At 41.4% G+C, this 20,699-nt stretch overlaps 1 protein-coding gene across 1 annotated transcript in view; it reads right to left on the minus strand.

Annotated features, from left to right (window-relative positions):
* Positions 1 to 6,189: 6,189 nt before the first annotated feature.
* kif6 (kinesin family member 6) overlaps positions 6,190 to 20,699 on the minus strand; it is a 104,412-nt gene continuing 89,902 nt past the window's right edge. Inside the window, exon 12 of the mRNA XM_021585670.2 lies at positions 6,190 to 8,004. Within this exon, the coding sequence (XP_021441345.1) occupies positions 7,600 to 8,004 (405 nt within the window). The 3' untranslated portion in view covers positions 6,190 to 7,599. The remainder of the gene's footprint in view (positions 8,005 to 20,699) is intronic.

Consider the following 20,699-nt stretch of genomic DNA (forward strand, 5'->3'; position numbering starts at 1 on the left):
TCCAGTAATTTACAGTCACCACATTATTTGGTTCCCTGAGCCCGTTCTAGTTTTGCCTCATCAGATTTTCAAACATCTTGTTTTCACACCTACCAAAATTACATCTCTCAATCAAACAAGTTATCTAAATGTCCAGGTTTATGTCAGGATGATAAATGGCCCCCTATTTAGGGCATCTGCAAAGTACTACTCATTTAGCTGTCATGTAGATGTAATCGGGAACAACAGTGTAAAACAAATTAAATGGAACCAAAACAGGATCATAACTCTCATGGACCTGAACGTAACTCAACTACACAGAGTGGCCTGGTAATGGTCAAACAGAATCTCATATTAACACACCTAAATCATTGCTAACAACATAGTCCCAAATATAATCAATTGAAGATAAAGGAAAGCCACATTACAAGTTCACTCAAATGCTGTACCAGAGGTTTGGTACCAGTACCCCCTGCATACAGCCTCGCTACTGTTAATTTAATGCTGCTCTTTAATTATGTGACCAATTTTTTTTGATTTGATTAAATACCTGTTGAAACCAATGAATCCCCAACTTCCAGGACACGCTGCCGGGCAAAGCAAATACACATCAAAAAGCTCAGAGCCAAAATCCACTTTTCACAAGTGGCTTCTGTGGATAGTGTCAGTATGGTTCATTTTCAAGGTCACCAGGAGGGGACAAGACAAGCGTTTGCCAGACTAAGCCACCCGTGCAAGTCAACAGTAAGTAGGAAAGGGCTCAGAAACCCTGGCACTACAAACCTGATTCCACTAATCAACTCATCATCAAACCTTTGGTTAGTGGAATCAGGTCTGTAGTGCTAAGCAAAAAAACTCAAATGTGCACCCCTTTCGGTCCCCAGGACCAGGATTAAAAAACACTAAGTGAAATCCATTTGTCTCCTTTATTTATATGGTGTCTGATGTAGTATGCTTACACTCGCTTGACCGGTTCCACAACAAATTCCATTATTAGAAAAAGCTCTCTTCGACATTCTCAGGGAAAGTCAGAACCCACTTTACTAACCCCTTAAAAAACAAAATCACATTTCACTTTAAAGCAAAGTGCATACAAATCTTCGAGAGCACAGTACACTATATCCTATGAGCTCCAAGCCTGAGGGAACGCACTGTGGAGTTTATGGAAACAGAGTGGACTGACTGGACTGTGTCACTCACAGCCCTGCCAATACGATGGGGGGTATTACTGAGAAGACAGGGAATCACCACCTTGACGTGTAAGTAAATATTACACAATTAGTAGGGCAGTTGAGGGAATCCTTGAGATGTCGCTGATAATGTAAACATGCGGTGGAGGATTACTGATAAGTATTCGCAAAATATTGTCTCTTTCTTGGAAAAAAATCAGCAGCCACATGAGCAGCCTAGTCGCCAGGCGTGATTTTGGGCAGCTCCATGGTAATAAATGTTACTGTTCCTGGTGAAAAAACAATGTCCTATCCTGGAGTTCGAGTAAATGACATTACTAAGCTGCTCCCGAATGTACTAAACCAGGATATGGGCATCGATTTTATCGTAGTCCATGTGGGTTTTAATGACATTACTAAGCTGCTCTCGAATGTACTAAACCAGGACACGGGCATCGATTTTATCGTAGTCCATGTGGGTTTTAATGACATTACTAAGCTGCTCCCGAATGTAATAAACCAGGACATGGACATCGATTTTATCGTAGTCCATGTGGGTTTTAATGACATTACTAAGCTGCTCCCGAATGTACTAAACCAGGACATGGACACGGACAAGGGCTGATTTCAAGGTTTTACTGCTAACCTACAAAGCATTTCGTAGTCTTGCTCCTACGCTACGGTCACAAGACACAGGCCTCCTAATTGTCCCTAAAATTTCTAAGCAAACAGCTGGAGGCAGGGCTTTCTCATATCGAGCTCCATTTTTTATGGAATGGTCTGCCTACCCATGTGAGACACACAGACTCGGTCTCAACATTTAACTTCTTGGTGACTGGGGGGCAGTATTGAGAAGCTTGGATGAATGAGGTGCCCAGAGTAAACTGCTTGCTACTTAGCCATTAAAGCTAGAATATGCTATATATTTGGATAGAAAACACTCTGAAGTTTCTGAAACTGTTTGAATTTTGTCTGTGAGTATAACAGAACTCATATGGCAGGCGAAAACCTGAGAAGAATCCAATCAGGAAGTGGGAAATCTGAGGTTTGAAGTTATTCAACTCATTGCCATTCCAATATACAGTGTCTATGGGGTCATTTTTCACTTCCCAAGGCTTCCACTAGATGTCAACAGTCTTTAGAACCTTGTTTGATGCTTCTACTGTGAAGTGGGGCCAAATGAGAGGGGATTGAGCCAGGTGTCTGTCAGATTGCCATGAGCTCGTGACGCATGGTCAAGTGAAAGTTAGTTTATCGAACAAAACATATATGCATTGTGTAATATGAAGTCCTATGAGTGTCAAATGATGAAGATCAAAGGTTAGTGATTCATTTTATTTGTGACTCCTCTCTTTGGCTGGAATAATGGCTGTGTTTTTCTGTGACTTGGTGGTGACCTAACATAATTTGTGGTGCTTTTGCTATAAAGCCTTTTGAAATCAGACACTGTGGCTGAATCTTTAAAATGGTGTAAAATACTTGTATGCTTGAGGAATTTTAATTATGAGATTTTTGTTGTTTTGAATTTGGCGCCCTGCACTTTCACTGGCTGTTGGCGGGGTGGGATGCTACCGTCCCGAATATCCCAGAGAGGGTAAGTCTTTACTGAAGACTCATCTCTTCAGTGGGTCATACGATTGAGTGTAGTCTGGCCCAGGAGTGTGAAGGTGAACGGAAAGGCTGTGGAGCAACGAACCACCTTTGCTGTCTCTGCCAGGCCAGTTCCCCTCTCTCCACTGGGATTCTCTGCCTCTAACCCTATTACAGGGGCTGAGTCACTGGCTTACTGGTGCTCTTCCGTGCCGTCCCTAGAAGGGGTGCGTCACTTGAGTGGGTTGAGTCACTGACGTGATCTTCCTGTCTGGGTTGGCGCCCTGCCTTGGGTTGTGCCATGGCGGAGATCTTTGTGGGCTATACACGGCCTTGTCTCAGGATTGCAAATTGGTGGTTGAAGATATCCCTCTAGTGGTGTGGGCGCTGTGCTTTGGCAAAGTGAGTGGGGTTATATTCTGCCTGTTTGGCCCTGTCCTGGGGTATCATTGGATGGGGCCACAGTGTCTCCTGACCCCTCCTGTCTCAGCCTCCAGTATTTATGCTGCAGTAGTTTATGTGTCAGGGGGCTAGGGTCAGTCTGTTATAACTGGAGTACTTCTCCTGTCTTATCCGGTGCCCTGTTTGAATTTAAGTATACTCTCTCTTTCTCTCTTTCCTTCTCTCTCTTGGAGGACCTGAGCCCTAGGACCATGCCTCAGGACTACCTGGCATGATGACTCCTTGCTGTCCCCAGTCCACCTGGCCGTGCTGCTGTTCCAGTTTCAACTGTTCTGCCTGCGGCTATGGAACCCTGACCAGTTCACCGGATGTGCTACCTGTCCCAGACCTGCTGTTTTCAACTCTCTAGAGACAGCAGGAGTGGTAGATATACTCTGAATGATCGGCTATGAAAAGCCAGCTGACATTTACTCCTGAGGTGCTGACTTGTTACACCCTCGACAACTACTGTGATTATTATTATTTGACCATGCTGGTCATTTATGATCATTTGAACATCTTGGCCATGTTCTGTTATAATCTCCACCCGGCACAGCCAGAAGAGGACTGGCCACCCCTCATAGCCTGGTTCCTCTCTAGGTTTCTTCCTAGGTTTTGGCCTTTCTTGGGAGTTTTTCCTAGCCACCGTGCTTCTACACATGCATTGCTTACTGTTTGGGGTTTTAGGCTGGGTTTCTGTACAGCACTTTGAGATAACAGCTGATGTAAGAAGGGCTATATAAATAATTTTGATTTGATTTGATTATAGATGTGTTTGTGGAAATATTGCTGTAGGTTAACGACAGTCATACAGTTAGAGACTGGCAGGCTTACTTAATGTTAAATATCTCTAATAGTATGTGGAATTCTTCCCCTATCAAAAATGTGTGAACACATTGAACAGAGGGATGTAGATTACTAAAATATAGGAAAGGTAAAAACCTGGCTTTTGCTTTATACTAAAGTACATGAGGGTAATATTAGGATGTCAGTGTCATTAAGCTCAAGGTATCTCTTTTGGTAAGCAAATGAGAATGCATTCTATCAGCATATCGATTGTGCAACCAGGGCTGGTAAAATAATAATAATCACAGTAGTTGTGAGGGTGTAACAAGTCAGCACCTCAGGGGTAAACCCTGTATCATTGTTATTCTAACATCCGCGATGCAAATAAGGCCCTCCCCCGCCCTCCCTTCGGAAAACATGAACACGACTCCATTTTGTTGCTTCCAGCCTATAGACAGAGACTAAAACAGGAAGCTCCCGTGCTCAGGTCTGTTCAATGCTGGTCTGACCAATCTGATTCCTCGCTTCAAGATTGCTTCGATCACGTGGACTGGAATATGTTCTGCATTGCGTCAAACAACAACATTGACGAATACGCTGATTCGGTGAGCGAGATCATTAGCAAGTACATCGGTGATGTCTTACCCACAGCAACTATTAAAACTATTGAAAGCGTGAACCACTGCTTTTAATCAGGGCAAGGTGACCGGAAACATGACCGGATACAAACAGTACAAACACTTCTTCGCCCGCTTTGAGGACAATACAGTGCCACTGACACGGCCCGCTACCAAAACCTGCGGACTCTCCTTCACTGCAGCTGACGTGAGTATAACATTTAAAACGTGTTAACCCTCACAAGGCTGCAGGCCCAGACAGCATCCCCAGCCGCGTCCTCAGAGCATGCGCAGACCAGCTGACTGGTGTGTTTACGGACATATTCAAACAATCCTTATCCCAGTCTGCTGTTCCCCACATGCTTGAAGAGGGCCACCATTGTTCCTGTTCCCAAGAAAGCTAAGGTAACTGAGCTAAACGACTACCACCCCGTAGCACTCACTCCCGTCACCATGAAGTGCTTTGAGAGGCTAGTCAAGGACCATATCACCTCCACCCTACCTGACACCCTAGACCCACGCCAATTTCTTACCACCCCAATAGGTCCACAGACAACGCAATCGCAACCACACTGCCCTAACCCATCTGGACAAGAGGAATACCTATGTGAGAATGCGACTACAGCTCAGCATTTAACACCATGGTACCCTCCAAACTCATATCCTACATTACTCATGTCATATATATATACTGTACTCGATACCATATACTGCATCTTGCCTATGCCGTTCTGTACCATCACTCCTTCATATATTTTTATGTACATATTCTTCATTCCTTTACACTTGTGTGTATTTTATTTATTCGTTATTTTACCAGGTAAGTTGACTGAGAACATGTTCTCATTTGCATTTAAGGTAGTTGTTGTGAAATTGATAGGTTAGATTACTCGTTGGTTATTACTGCATTGTCGGAACTATAAGCACTAGCATTTCACTGCACTCGCATTAACATCTGCTAACCATGTGTATGTGACAAATAAAATTGTATTTGATAATAGTGTTGAACATTACTTTTGAATGACTACCTCATCTCCCACTCATACAATTATCTCTAAGGTCCCTCAGGTGAGCAGTGAAATTCAAACACAAATTCAACCACAAAGACCAGGATGGTCTTATCCTTTGGATGGATTATCCCTTTGAGAATGGTGAAGTTATTCATTACACTTTGGATGGACCAGGTCTCTCTTGAAAAAGAGATGTTATCTCAATGAGAAAAACCTGTATAAATAAAGGTTAAATAAAAAATGTTTTATAAAAAAAAAAAACATTTAGTTCTTGTTTATTGGGTTATTAAACAACGAATTGACTGATGTCGGTTTACATGGTTATCAAAACATCACGCCATGGTAAACCTACACGAAACACAGCCCTTATTTTAAGTGTTTCTAAAAAATGTATGTTGGAAAAACGTTTGGAACCATATCCCTGTTTGACCGCTAGGTTTTATTGGTATTATCACACCTCCACTGTGGGGATCTATGGTGACTTTAAAACAGTTACAGAGCTTAATGGCTGTAATAGATCAACAACATTGTAGTTACTGTCAAGGCTGTGGGTAACTGGTGAAAGGGGTCAGGCGCAGGAGAGCTGAGATGCGTGAACAAGGTATTTAATACAAGATAACACCAGTATAAACACAATACTATGGTGCGGGAAAAATACCGGTACCACGACATAAACGGGCGTAATAACAAAACCCGGCAACAAAATACCAGCCGTCAGTAACAGCATGAACAATAAAACAAACATGCACACAAACACGGGGGAAACCAGAGGGTTAAATAATGAACATGTAATGGGGGAATTGAAACCAGGTGTGTAGAAAACAAAGACAAAAGAAATGGAAAATGAAAAGTGGATCGGCGATGGCTAGAAGGCCGGTGACGTCGACCACCGGACGCCGCTCGAACAAGGAGAGGGACCGACTCCGGCAGAAGTCGTGACAGTTACTCCAAAATACTAACCTAAATAACAGGGCGAAAAGAACGAAGCCTGTACAGACATGCATCCTATTTGCAATAAGGCACAAAAGTAAAACATTTGGCAAAGAAATTAACTTTATGCCCTGAATAAAACGCGTTATGTTTGGGGTAAATCCAACACATCACTGAGTACCACTTCATATTTTCAAGCATGGTGGTGGCTGCATCATGTTATGGGTATACTTGTCATCGGAATAGGTCTCCCGAAGTGCACAATGGTCAAAGGCACTGCATCGCAGTGCTATACTCGTCACTACAGACCAGACATCGATTCCGGGCTGTATCACAAATGGCCGTGATCAGGAGTCCCATAGGGCGGCGCACAATCAACGCCCTCCAGCGACTCCTTGTGGTGGGCAGGACGCCTACAGGCTGACCTCGGTCGTCAGGTGAACAGTGTTTCCTACGACACATTGGTGCCGCTGGCTTCTGAGTTAAGCAGGTGGGTGTTAAGAAGCGCGGTTTGACGGGTCATGTTTCAAAAGACGCATGACTCGACCTTCACATTCCGAGCCCGTTAGGGAGTTGAAGCGATGAGAAAATATCAACATTGGGGAGAAAAATGGGGTAAAACGGAATAGAGCTAAACAGAGGAAAAATCCTAGAGGATTAAAAATTGGCTTGAAAATCTACAGCAAGACTTGAAAACGGCTGTCTAGCAATGATCAACAACCAACTTGACAGAGATTGAAGAATGTTTGAGAGAATGTGCAGATATTGTACAATCCAGGTGTGCAAAGCTCTTAAGAGACTTACCCACTGCCAAAGGTGATTCTAACATTTATTGATTTAGAGGTGTGAATACTTATGCAAATTAGATATTTCTGTATTAATGTTCAATAAATGTGCAAACATTTCTAAACACATGATTTCAGTTTGTGTAGATGAGTGACAAAAACAATCTACTTAATCCATTTTGAATTCAGGCTGTAACACAACAAAATGTAGAATAAAGGGGTATGAAAACTTTCTAAAGGCACTGTACCTGGTTAAATAAAGGCTAAATAAATGCCAAATAACTAAATAAACTTAGCAGCAAAGAGTAAGCACATGAAAAGTAGGAACTGGGTATCCACAATCAGGTGGACCCTTTTGGTGATCGGGTAGAAAGTGGCCTTTCCTTGAGCTTAATTGTTTTTTGATTGGCTCAACAATAATGACTTCAACAGAAATAGAAAATGTGTTTGCCAGAACATTCTCCAATTCGTAGTCACAAACAGATGACAGAGATGAACTTGAGTAATACTTGTAAGGTTGCAGCATAGGAAGGATACTGATCTCGTTATCGCGCTGAGTCAACATTTCCCTCAGCTTGGTCAGGTCTGCAGGCTGGAGCTGGGGGCTGTCTTTTTGGTCGGGGACTACCACAGGTGGGGGAGGGCTTGGGTGGTCACCTACCTCGTCTCCAATAGACAACCTCTCTCGTATCATTACCTGTAGAAGGGGACACATAACAAAAACACAAAATTAACCCCCCTCTAAAAACAAATTGCACACCACCCAACATCAACACAACCACATTACACAGTTCAATAAACTGCCATACACAATCCACAATCCAATCACAAATGTACATTCAACCCGCACTCTCTAGCAGTACATACTCAACCCACCCTGACCCCCATACCTCTTGAAAACCCTTCACATTATTGACTCTCTCAAACTCGACCCTAAGGTACACTACCGTTCAAAAGTTTGGGGTCACTTAGAAATGTCCATGTTTTTTAAATTAAAGCAATTTTTTTGTCCAGTAAAATAACATACAATTGATCAGAAATACAGTGTAGACATTGTTAATGTTGAAAACTACTACTTTAGCTTGAAACGGCAGATTTTTTTATGGAATATCTACATAGGCATACAGAGGCCCATTATCAGCAACCATCACTCCTGTGTTCCAATGGCACGTTATGTTAGCTAATGCAAGTTTATAATTTTAAAAGGCTAATTGATCATTAGAAAAACCTTTTTTAATTATAGTAGCACAGCTGAAAATTGCTGTGCTGATTAAAGAAGCAATAAAACTGTCCTTCTTTAGACTACTTGAGTATCTGGAGCATCAACATTCGTGGGTTCGATTGCAGGCTCAAAATGGCCAGAAACAAAGAACTTTCATCTGAAACCTGTCAGTCTATTCTTGTTCTGAGAAATGAAGGCTATTCCATGCAAAAAATTGCCAAGAAACTGAAGATCTCGTACAACGCTGTGTACTACTCCCTTCACAGAACAGCGCAAACTGTCTCTAACCAGAATAGAACGAGGAGTGGGAGGTCCCGGTGCACAACTGAGCAAGAGGACAAGTACATTAGAGAGTCCAGTTTGAGAAACAGACGCCTCACAAGTCCTCAAATGGCATGCTCATGCATGCTTCGGTGTCGCTTGCCTCAAAGCGAGCATAAAAATACATTTATCCTGTCTGGTAGGCTCGTGTCACTGGGAAGCTCACGGCTGGGTTTCCCTTTGTAGTCCATAATAGTTTTCAAGCCCTGCCACATCTGACGAGCGTCAGAGCCAGTGAAGTAGGATTCAATCTTAATCCTGTATTGACGCTTTGCTTGTTTGATGGTTCATCTAAGGGCATAGTAGGATTTCTTATAAGCGTCCGGATTTGTGTCCCACACCTTGAAAGTGGCAGCTCTAACCTTTAGCTCAATGCGGATGTTGCCTGTAATCCATCGTTTTTTTTGGGATATAAACGTACGGTCACTATTGGGATGACATCGTCAATGCACTTATTGATGAAGCCAGTGACTGCGGTGGAACAGTCCTCAATGGCATTGGATGAATACCGGAACATATTCCAGTCTGTGCTAGCTAAACAGTCCGCATCATCTGACCACTTCCGAATTGAACGAGTCACTGGTACTTCCTGCTTTAGTTTTTGCTTGTAGGCAGGAATCAGGAGGATATAATTATGGTCAGATTTGCCAAATGGAGGGTGAGGGAGAGTTTTGTATGCATCTCTGTGTGGAGTAAAGTTGGTATAAAGCTTTTTTCCATTCTCTGTCCTGCCGATGCATGAAGAAAAACGGCAGATCTATATTATCTGTGTCGTCGTTCAGCCACAACTTGGTGAAACATAAGCTATTACAGTTTTTAATGTCCTGTTGGTAGGATAGTCTTGATCATATATCATCCATTTTGTTTTCTAATGAAAGCAAGTTGGCCAATAGAATGGACGGTAGTGGAAGTTTACTCCTACGAATTCTCAGAAGGAAACCCGACCTCCACCTCCTTTTACTCTGTCTTTTCTTCACACAAATGATGGGGATTTAGGCTCGTTCCCAAGAAAGCAGTATATCCTTCGCGTCCGACTTGTAAAATAAAAAAAATCTTTGTCCAGTTCGAGTTGCGTATTCGCTGTTCTGATGTGCAGAAGTTATTTTTGGTCATAAGAGATGGTAGCAGCAACATTATGTACAAAATACGTTTAAAAAAATTGAAGTTACAAACAACGCAAAAAAAACTAACAAAACAGCACAGTTAGTTAGGAGTCTGTAAATTGTCAGCCATCCCCTCCAGCACCATTCTATTCTATGACCAGCCTTTGAAAGAATTTAATGTGTACAGATGTGAGTGCAATGGGGCTATGGTCATTTAGACAGGTTACCTTGACATTCTTGGGCACAGGGACTATGGTGGTCTGCATGAAACATGTGGGTATGTATTACAGACAGGGTCAGGGAAAAGTTGAAATTGTCAGTGAACGCACTTACCATCTTGTCCTGGGGCCATGTGAATGTTAACTTGTCTTACTCACATCGGTCACAGACAGCGAGATCATACAGTTGTCCGGAACAGCTGGTGTTTTCTTGCATAGATTAGTGTTGTTTGACTCGAAGCAAGCATAGAAGGCATTTAGCTCGTCTGGTAGGCTCGCGTCACTGGGCAGCTCTTGGCTGGGTGTCCCTTTGTAATCCGTGATAGTTTGTAAGCCTAGTCACATCTGACGCAGTAGGATTCGATCTTAGTCCTGAATTGATGATTTTCTTGTTTAATGGCTTATCTGAGGACGTAGTGGGACTTCTTATAAACTTCAGGATTAGTGTACAGCTTCTTGAAAGTGGCAGCTCTAAACTTTAGCTCAGTGCAGCTGTTGCCTGTAATCCATGGGTTATGGTTGGGATATGTAGGTATGGTCATTGAGGGGACGACGTAGTAGATGCAGTTATTAATGAAGCTGGTGACTGATGTGATAAACTGGTCAAGGAATCCCGGAACATATTTCCAGTCTGTGCTAGCGAAACCGTCCTGTAACTTAGCATCCGCTTCATCGGACCACTTCTATATCGAGTGTGTCACTGGTACTTTCCGTTTTAGTTTTTTCTTGAAAGCAGGAATCAGGAGGATATAGCTATGGTCAGATTTACCAAAGGGAGGGCGAGGGAGAGCCTTGTTTGCATTTCTATGTGTGGAGTAAAGGTGATCCAGAGTTTTGTTGCCACTGGTTTGTATTTGTATTTATTGGGGATCTCCATTAGCTGCCTGACTTGGGGATTGTGAAGAGAAATCTGGTGCCATGTAAGGTAGGGTCTTCATAGGTGTGCTACTAGTTTAAACAGACAGCTCTGTGCATTCAGATAGTCAACACGTCTTACAAAAACAAGTAGTGATTAAGTCAATCTCTCCTCCACTTTGAGCCATGAGAGATTGATATGCATATTATTAATGTTAGCTCTCCATGTACAGCTGTAGTCGGAAGTTTACATACACTTAGATTGGAGTCATTGAAACTCGTTTTTCAACCACTCCACAAATTTTTTGTTAACAAACTATAGTTTTGGCAATTTGGTTAGGACATCTACTTTGTGCATGACACAAGTCATTTTTCCAACAATTACTTACAGACAGATTATTTCACTTCACTCTCACTGTGTCACAATTCCAGTGGGTCAGAAGTTTGCATACACTAAGTTGACTGTGCATTTAAACAGCTTGGAAAATTCCAGAAAATTATGTCATGGCTTTAGAAGCTTCTGATGGGCTAATTGACATAATTTGAGTCAATTGGATGTGTACCTGTGGATGTATTTCAAGGCCTACCTTCAAACTCAGTGCCTCTTTGGGAAAATCCATGGGAAAATCAAAAGAAACCAGCCAAGACCACAGAAAAAAATTGTAGACCTCCACAAGTCTGGTTCATCCTTGGGAGAAATTTCCAAACGCCTGAAGGTACCACGTTCATCTGTACAAACAATAGTACGCAAGTATAAACACCATGGCACCACACAGCAGTCATACTGTTCTGGAAGAAGATGTGTTCTGTCTCCTAGAGATTAACATATTTTGGTGCGAAAAGTGCAAATCAATCCCAGAACAGTGGCAAAGGACCTTGAGAAGAAGCTAGAGAAAACAGGTACAAAATTATCTATAACCACAGGAAAACGAGTCCTATATCCACTTAACCTGAAAGGCTGCTCAGCAAGGAAGAAGCCACTGTTCCAAAACCGCCAAAAAAAAGCCAGACTACGGTTTGCACATGGGGACAAAGATCGTACTTTTTGGAGAAATGTCCTCTGGTCTGATGAAACAAAAATAGAACTGTTTGGCCATAATGACCATCGTTATGTTTGGAGGAAAAAGGGGGAGGCTTGCAAGCCGAAGAACACCAGCCCAACCATGAAGCACGGGGGTGGCAGCATCATGTTGTGGGGGTGTTTTGCTGCAGGAGGGACTAGAGGGACTGGTGCACCTCACAAAATAGATGTCATGAAATTATGTGAATATATTGAAGCAACATCTCAAGAAATCTGTCAGGATGTTAAAGCTTGGTCGCAAATGGGTCTCCAAATGGACAATGATCACAAGCATACTTCCAAAGTTGTGGCAAAATGGTTTAACCTCTTACTCCCACCCGACACGCAGTCGTCCCATCTAGCCACCTGGAAATGCAAATGCGCTACGCTAAATGCTAATAGTACTCGTTAAAACTCAAACGTTCATTAAAACACACATGCAGGGTATTGAATTAAAGCTACACTCGTTGTGAATCTAGCCAACAAGTCAGATTTTTAAAATGCTTTTCGGCGAAAGCATGAGAAGCTATTATCTGATAGCGTGCAACACCCCGAAATACCTGAAGGCGACGTAAACAAAAGAATTAGCAGAAATAAAATATAAAACATTCATTACCTTTGACGAGCTTCTTTGTTGGCACTCCTATATGCCCCATAAACATCACTATTGGGTATTTTTTTCGATTAAATCGGTCCATATATACCCAAAATATCCATCTACTGTGTGATTCAGAAAAAAACACAGTTTCAAAACGCAGCGTCATTTTTTTAAATTAAAAAAGTCGACGATAAACTTTCACAAAACACTTCGAAATACTTTTGTAATCCAACTTTAGGTATTAGTAAACGTTAATAACATATCAAATTGATCACGAGGCGATGTGTATTCAATAGCTCCATGTCTTCAAATCATGTTCGGGAAATCTCTCTTCCAAAACTTCCTGTCGGAGACCGGACGGAATGGAATCTCTCTCCTTTGTTTGACCAAGAAATAACTCCCAGGAAATTGACAAGACTGGCGACATCGTGTGGAAGCTGTAGGAATTGCAATCTCGGCCCCATTTAATTTGGTGTCCCTTAAACAATACATGCAAGTGGCGCATGGATATTTTTTTCAGTTTTCAGTGACCAGTTTTTCTTGCGCTTTTCGATGAAACACACGCTCTGTTATAGTCACAGCCATGATTTAACCAGTTTTAGAAACGTGAGAGTGTTTTCTATCCACACATACTAATCATATGCATATACTATATTCCTGGCATGAGTAGCAGGACGCTGAAATGTTGCGCGATTTTTAACAGAATGTTCGAAAAAATAGGGGGTCGACTTAAGAGGTTTTAAGGACAACAAAGTCAAGATATCACAAAGCCCTGACCTCCATCCTAAAGAAAATGTGTGGGCAGAACTGAAAAAGCGTGTGCAAGCAAGAAGGCCTACAAACCTGACTCATTTACCCCAGCTCTGTCAAGACAAATTGGCCCAAATTCACCCAATTTATTGTGGGAAGCTTGTGGAAGAATATCCGAAACGTTTGACCCAAGTTAACTTTGTATGGCTGCAGGGGCAGTATAGAGTAGCTTGGATGAAAGGTGCCCATATCAAACGGCCTGCTCCTCAGTCATAGTTGCTAATATTAGCATATTATTAGTAGTAGTGGATATAAAACACTCTGAAGTTTCTAAAACTGTTTGAATTATGTCTGTGAGTATAACAGAACTCATATAGCAGGCTAAAACCTGAGAAATTCCACTTCCTGTTTTTTTTCTGGAGGTGGCAGATTTTCAAACAAGGTCTCATTGAAATTACAGCGAGATAGAGTTTTCACTTCCTACGCCTTCCACTATGTCAGCAGTCAATAGAACTTTGTCTGATAACTCTAATGTGAAGGGGGGTCGATTGACACAGGAAATAGTCACCACAGCCATGAGTGGATCATGCTTTCACCAGGCGAAGGACTTGCGTTCCACCGCTCATCTGAAGTAATTCTAATTCTCCGGTTGGAACGTTATTCAAGATATATGTAAACCACATTCTAAAGATTGATTCAGTACATCGTTTGACATGTTTCTACAGACTGTTAGGGAACTTTTGGACATTTTGTCACGTTATAGTGGACTCGCTTTGTGACTTTGGGATTACCAAACGCGCTAACCAAAGTAGCAAATTGGACATAAATAACGAACATTTTCGAACAAATCAAGCATTTATTGTGGACCTGCGATTTAAAGGACTGCATTCTGATGAAGTTCATCAAAGGTAAGGAAACATTCGTCATGTATTTTCTGGTTTCTGTTGACTCCAACATGGAGGCTAATTTGGCTACTGTTCTGAGTGCCGTCTCAGATTATTGCATGGGTTTTTCCGTAAAAAGAAATTGAAATCTGACACAACGGTTGCATTAAGGAGAGGTATATCTATAATTCCATGTGTATAACTTGTAGTATCATCTCCATTTATGATGAGTATTTCTGTTGAAACGATGTGGCTATAAAAAAATTACTTGATGTTTTTGGAACTAGGGAATCTAAATAGCCAATGTAAACTCAGATTTTTTTATATAAATATGAACTTTATCAAACAAAACATGCATGTATTGTGTAACATGAAGTCCTGTGAGTGTCATCTGATGAAGATAATTCAAGGTTAGTGATTCATTTTATCTTAATTTATGCTTTTTGTGAATGCTATATTTTGCTGGAAAATGGCTGTGCTTATTGTGGTTTGGTGGAGACCTAACATAATCGTTTGTAGTGCTTTCGCTGAAAAGCCTATTTGAAATCTGACACTTTGGTGGGATTAACAACGAGAACAGCTTTAAAATTATATAAAACACGTATGTTTTAGGAATTGTAATTATGAGATTTCTGTGGTTTGAATTTGGCACCCTCTATTTTCACTGGTAGTTGTCATATCGATCCCGATATCCGGATTGCAGCCATAACAGGTTAAACAATTTAAAGGCAATGCTACCAAATACTAATTGAGTGTATGTAAACGTCTAATCCATTTGGAATGTGATGAAATAAATAAAAGCTGAAATAAATCACTCTACTATTATTCTGACATTTCACATTCTTACAATAAAGTAGTGATCCTAACTGACCTAAAACGGGGATTTTTTACTAGGATTAAATGTCAGGAATTGTGAAAAACTGAGTTCAAATGAATTTGAGCATCCGGCGCCGACAGAGATAGCCACCTCGCTTAGCGTTCAGGAAACTATGCAGTATTTTGTTTTTTATGTATTATTTCTTACATTGTTACCCCAGGAAATCTTAAGTTTTTTCAAATTCAGCCAGGAGGAACTATTGGATATAAGAGCAACGTCAAATTACCAACATTACGACCAGGAATTCGACTTTCCCGAAGCGGATCCTCTGTTTGGTCCACCACCCAGGACAATGGGATCGGATCCCAGCCGGCGACCCAAAACAACGGCGCCGCAGGAGGGGTAGAAGAAGCGGTCTTCTGGTCAGGCTCCGTAGATGGGCATATCGCGCACCACTCCCGAGTTTACTATTTGACAACGTCCAGTCTCTTGACAACAAGGTAGACAAAATCCGAGCAAGGGCTGCCATCCAGAGAGACATTAGAGATTGTAACGTTCTTTCTTTCACGGAAACGTGGCTCATTCGAGACACGATATCGGAGTCGGTACAGCTACCTGGTTTCTTCACGCATCGCGCCGACAGAAACAATCAACTTACTGGTAAGAAGAAATGTGGTGTGATCATAACAACATACAGGAACTCAAGTCCTTTTGCTCACCTGACCTAGAATTCCTTACAATCAAATGTCGACTGCATTATCTACCAAGATAATTCTCTTCGATAATAATCACAGCCATGTTCCGCATAGCGGCGGACAATAACATTGATGAAAACGCTGATTCGGTGAGCAAGTTAATTACCAAGTGCTTCGGTGATGTTGTACCCACAGCAACTATTAAAATCTTCCCCAACCAGAAACCGTGGATTGATGGCAGCATTCGTGCAAAACTGAAAGCGCAAACCACAGCTTTTAATCAGGGCAAGTCGACCGGGAAAAATGATTGAATAAAAAAAAAAAAAACAGTATAGTTAGCTGTTCCCACATGCATCAAGAGGGCCACCATTGTTCCTGTTCCCAAGAAAGCTAAGGTAACTGAACTAAATGACTATCGCCCCGTAGCACTCACCTCCGTCATCATGAAGTGCTTTGAGAGACTAGTTAAGGATCATATCACCTCCCCCCTACCTACCACCCTAGACCCACTCCAATTTTCTTACCGGCCCAATCAGTCCACAGACAACGCAATCACAATCCCACTGCACACTGCCCTAACCCATCTGGACAAGAGGAATACCTATGTGAGAATGCTGTTCATCGACTACACCTAAGAATTTAACACCATAGACCCTTCAAACTGGGTCTCGACCCCGCCCTGTGCAACTGGGTCCTGGAGTTCCTGACGGGCTGTCCCCAGGTGGTGAGGGTAGGAAACAACATCTCCACCCCGCTGATCCTGGGGCCCCACAAGGGTGCATTCTCAGCCCTCTCCTGTACTCCCTGTTCACCCATGACTGCGTGGCCATGCACAAAGGTGGAACGTTTTAAGTTCATTGGCGTACACATCACGGACAAACTGAAATGGTCCACCCACACAGACAGCATGGTAAAGAAGGCGCAACAGAGCCTCTTCAACATCAGGAGGCTGAAGAAATTAGGCTTTTCACCTAAAACACTTACAAACTTTTACAGATGCACAATCGAGAGCATCCTGTCGGGCTGTATCACCGCCTGGTACAACAACTGCTCCGCCCACAACCGTAAGGCTCTCCAGAGGGTAGTGAGACCTGCACAACGCTTCCCCTGGGGGCCAACTACCTGCTCTCCAGGACACCGACACCACCCAATATCACAGGAAGGCCAAAAAGATCATCAAGGACAACAACCACCTGAGCCACTGCCTATTCACCCCGCTATCATCCAGAAGGCAAGGTCAGTACAGGTGCATCAAAGCTGGGACTGAGAGACTGAAAAACAGCATCTATCTCAAAGCCATCAGACTGTTAAACAGCCACCACTAACATTGAGTGGCTGCTGTCAACATACTGACTCATCTCTAGCCACTTCAATAATTAAATATTGGATGTAATAAATGTATCACTAGTCACTTTAAACAATGCCACTTAATATAATGTTCACATACCCAACACTACTCATATGTATATACTGTACTCTATACAATCTGAATCTTGCCTATGCCATTCGGCCATCACTCATCCATACATATTTTTATGTACATATTCTTATTCATTTCTTTACACTTGTGTGTATAAGGTAGTTGTTGTGAAATTGTTAGGTTAGATTACTCTGATATTTATTTTATTTTTCATTTCACCTTTATTTAACCAGGTAGGCAAGTAGAGAACAAGTTCTCATTTACAATTGCGACCTGGCCAAGATAAAGCAAAGCAGTTTGACACATACAGAGTTACACATGGAGTAAAACAAACATACAGTCAATAATACAGTAGAAAAATAAGTCTATATACAATGTGAGCAAATGAGGTGGGATAAGGGTAGTAAAGGCAAAAAAAAATGGGAGGTATGATTTAACCTCTCTGGTACACTAGCGTCCCACCTCGACAACAGCCAGTGAAATTGCAGGGCGCCAAATTCAAAACAACAGAAATACCATAATTCAAATTCCTCAAACATACAAGTATTATCCACCATTTTAAAGATAAACTTCTTGTAAATCCAACTACAGTGTTCGATTTCAAAAAGGCTTTACTGCGAAAGCACACCATGCGATTGATTATGTTAGATCAGCACCTAGTCACAGGAAACCATACAGCCATTTTTCAAACAAACATCTGTCTCAAACATCTGGTGAAAGTACAGAGAGCCACATCAAATTACAGAAATACTCATAATAAACATTGATAAACGATAGAGGTGTTAAACATACGAATAAAGATAAACTTCTCCTTAAACTTTCTTGGTGACAGGCGGCAGTTTTTTCACGTCCGGGTGAAATGCATGCCAAATTCAACTGCCTGCTACTCATCCCCAGAAGAAAATATATGCATATTATTAGGAGTGAGTACAACATAACTTTTTTTTTTTCAGGTCACTCTCCTTTCAATGAGGTTTCATTGGGAATCAAGATTTCTAAGGGACCTTCTTGCAGTTCCTACCGCTTCCACTGGATGTCACCGGTCTTTAGAAATTGTTTGAGGTTTTTCCTTTGTGTAATGAAGAAGTACGGCCATCTTGAACGAGGGTAACTTGAAGTGTGCTGTTAGATAGAGGCGCGCGACCAGAAAGCATGCTACAGTTTGTTTTCCTCCTGTATTGAACACAGATCATCCCGTCTTCAATTTTATCGATTATTTACATAAAAAAATACCTAAAGTTGTATTACAAAAGTAGTTTGAAATGTTTTGGCAAAGTTTACAGGTAACTCTTGAGATACTTTGTAGTCACCATTTGCGTTTTTTTTCTGGATCAAACGTGCCAAATAAATTGACATTTTGGATATATATCGACGGAATTAATCGAACAAAAGGACCACTTGTGATGTTTATGGGACATATTGGAGTGCCAACAAAAGAAGCTCGTCAAAGGTAAGGCATGAATTATATTTTTATTTCTTCGATTTCTTATTTTATTTATGTCGTGCCTGCAGGGTTGAAATATGCTTTTTTCACTTTGTTTACGGCGGTGCTATCCTTAGATAATAGCATTGTTTGCTTTCGCCGAAAAGCCTTTTTGAAATCTCACATGTTGGCTGGATTCACAACAAGTGTAGCTTTAATTTGCTATCTTGCATGTGTGATTTCATGAAAGTTAAATTTTAACAGTAATTTATTTGAATTTGGCGCTCTGCATTTTCTCTGGCTTTTGGCCAGGTGCCGTCCCACATATCCCAGAGAGGTTAAGGTGCGTGCACTAAGTCGAGACGAAAAGTCAAAAGTAGTACAATAAAAGTTAGTAGAAACATGCCAAACGATGTTTAAAATCAATCTTTCGGTTGTTTTTGTCATAAATAATAAATAATATTTCAACCGAACAAAAGCTTCGTCAATAGGAAAGGAGAAACAAGAAAGGTGCATTCCCGATCAGGCTCATGGCTGATGAATGGAAATGTCCACTGGCCACTGATTGAAAGTGCTGTATCTCCCTCATGTTTCAGAGTAAAAGCCTGAAACAATGCCTAAAGACTGGCCACATGTAGAGGAAGCCATAGAGACCGTGAACTGGGTCCTAAGTTTTGTATGGTGGATAGGCATTCAATGGAAAAACAGCCTTTCAAAATAATAGTACTTCCTGGTTGGATTTTCCTCTGGCTTTCGCCTGCCATATCAGTTCTGTTATATTCACAGATTTATTATATCCAAATCTATTAATTATATGCATATCCTATCTTCTGGGCCTGCGTAGCAGGCAGTTTAATTTGGGCACGCTTTTCATCCAAAATTCCAAATGCTGCCCCCTACCCTAGTGAAGTTAATACAACCACTAGCATTATAAGCACAGCAATGCGCACACAGCAGTAGGCTATAAGCATGAATGTTCTATTAGCAGGAAAACACCATTCTCAAAAGTGACTGAGAGTTTGATTATGCATGTAATGCTTTTATTATGAAGGTGCATTGTTATGGTGAAAATCATCTTACCAAAGCTTGAAACTCACAAGCTGCTTATGTATGCCATTTCGCCACTACACCCATTGTAAAGTGTATTAATAATGAGCTTCATTTTAAGAAGTTTTTTGTCAGAGTGATTAGAGGGAAAATAGAGTGCTGAGTAACAGGTAATAAGCAAGTTTGGTAGGCTACTAATGACCATCAGCAGCATCACAGCTTGGAGAAGCCTATTTACCATGACTAAACTGTACATTTTACTGCCGTCATGACTCGTGACTGCCGATGAGGTGGTGATACGGTCACCATAACAGCCCTATCACCGACCAGCAAATATTCTTTACATTATCAGCATTAGAATCACTACAAAACGTATTGTATGACCTCATACACTATATTAGGCTCAGCCTTGGGATTTTGGTTTTCCTAGATATGGCTACATCTGATGGATTTGGATACTGCTTTAAAGCAAATTTCTGCAGCATTAGTAAAGATGTGATCAATATATGTTGATGATTTCATTACTGTGCTGTGTGTAACTACCCTGGTAGGTTGATCTGAACCAGGTTGCAGACATTAGTTACAGTTTGAAGCTTTTTCTTGAGTGGGCAGCTTTATGAAAGACAATCAATATTGAAATCAACCAGAAAATATACCTCTCTGTTGATATCATATACATTATCAAGAATTTTACACATATTATCCAGATACTGACTGTTAGCATTTGGTTGTCTATAGCAGCTTCCCACAATAATGGCCATATTCAGACCTGCCAAACCTGTCCAACTTTTTAGAATACCAGACGCACGCAGCAAATTGGAGATTCGCATAGCACGTGCCGAATTGGGGTTGGAATACTTTCTTTCTTGACAGCATTCTATTTACACATATGGTAAAAGTCACTAACAAGATCTAATTAGAAAGAACACACAAGTGTATTTGATTTTATTTAAAAAATAATGTTATTTGTTTAGAAATA

This window comes from Oncorhynchus mykiss, chromosome 26 (genome assembly GCF_013265735.2).
Source record: "Oncorhynchus mykiss isolate Arlee chromosome 26, USDA_OmykA_1.1, whole genome shotgun sequence".
Classification (NCBI taxonomy): domain Eukaryota; kingdom Metazoa; phylum Chordata; class Actinopteri; order Salmoniformes; family Salmonidae; genus Oncorhynchus; species Oncorhynchus mykiss.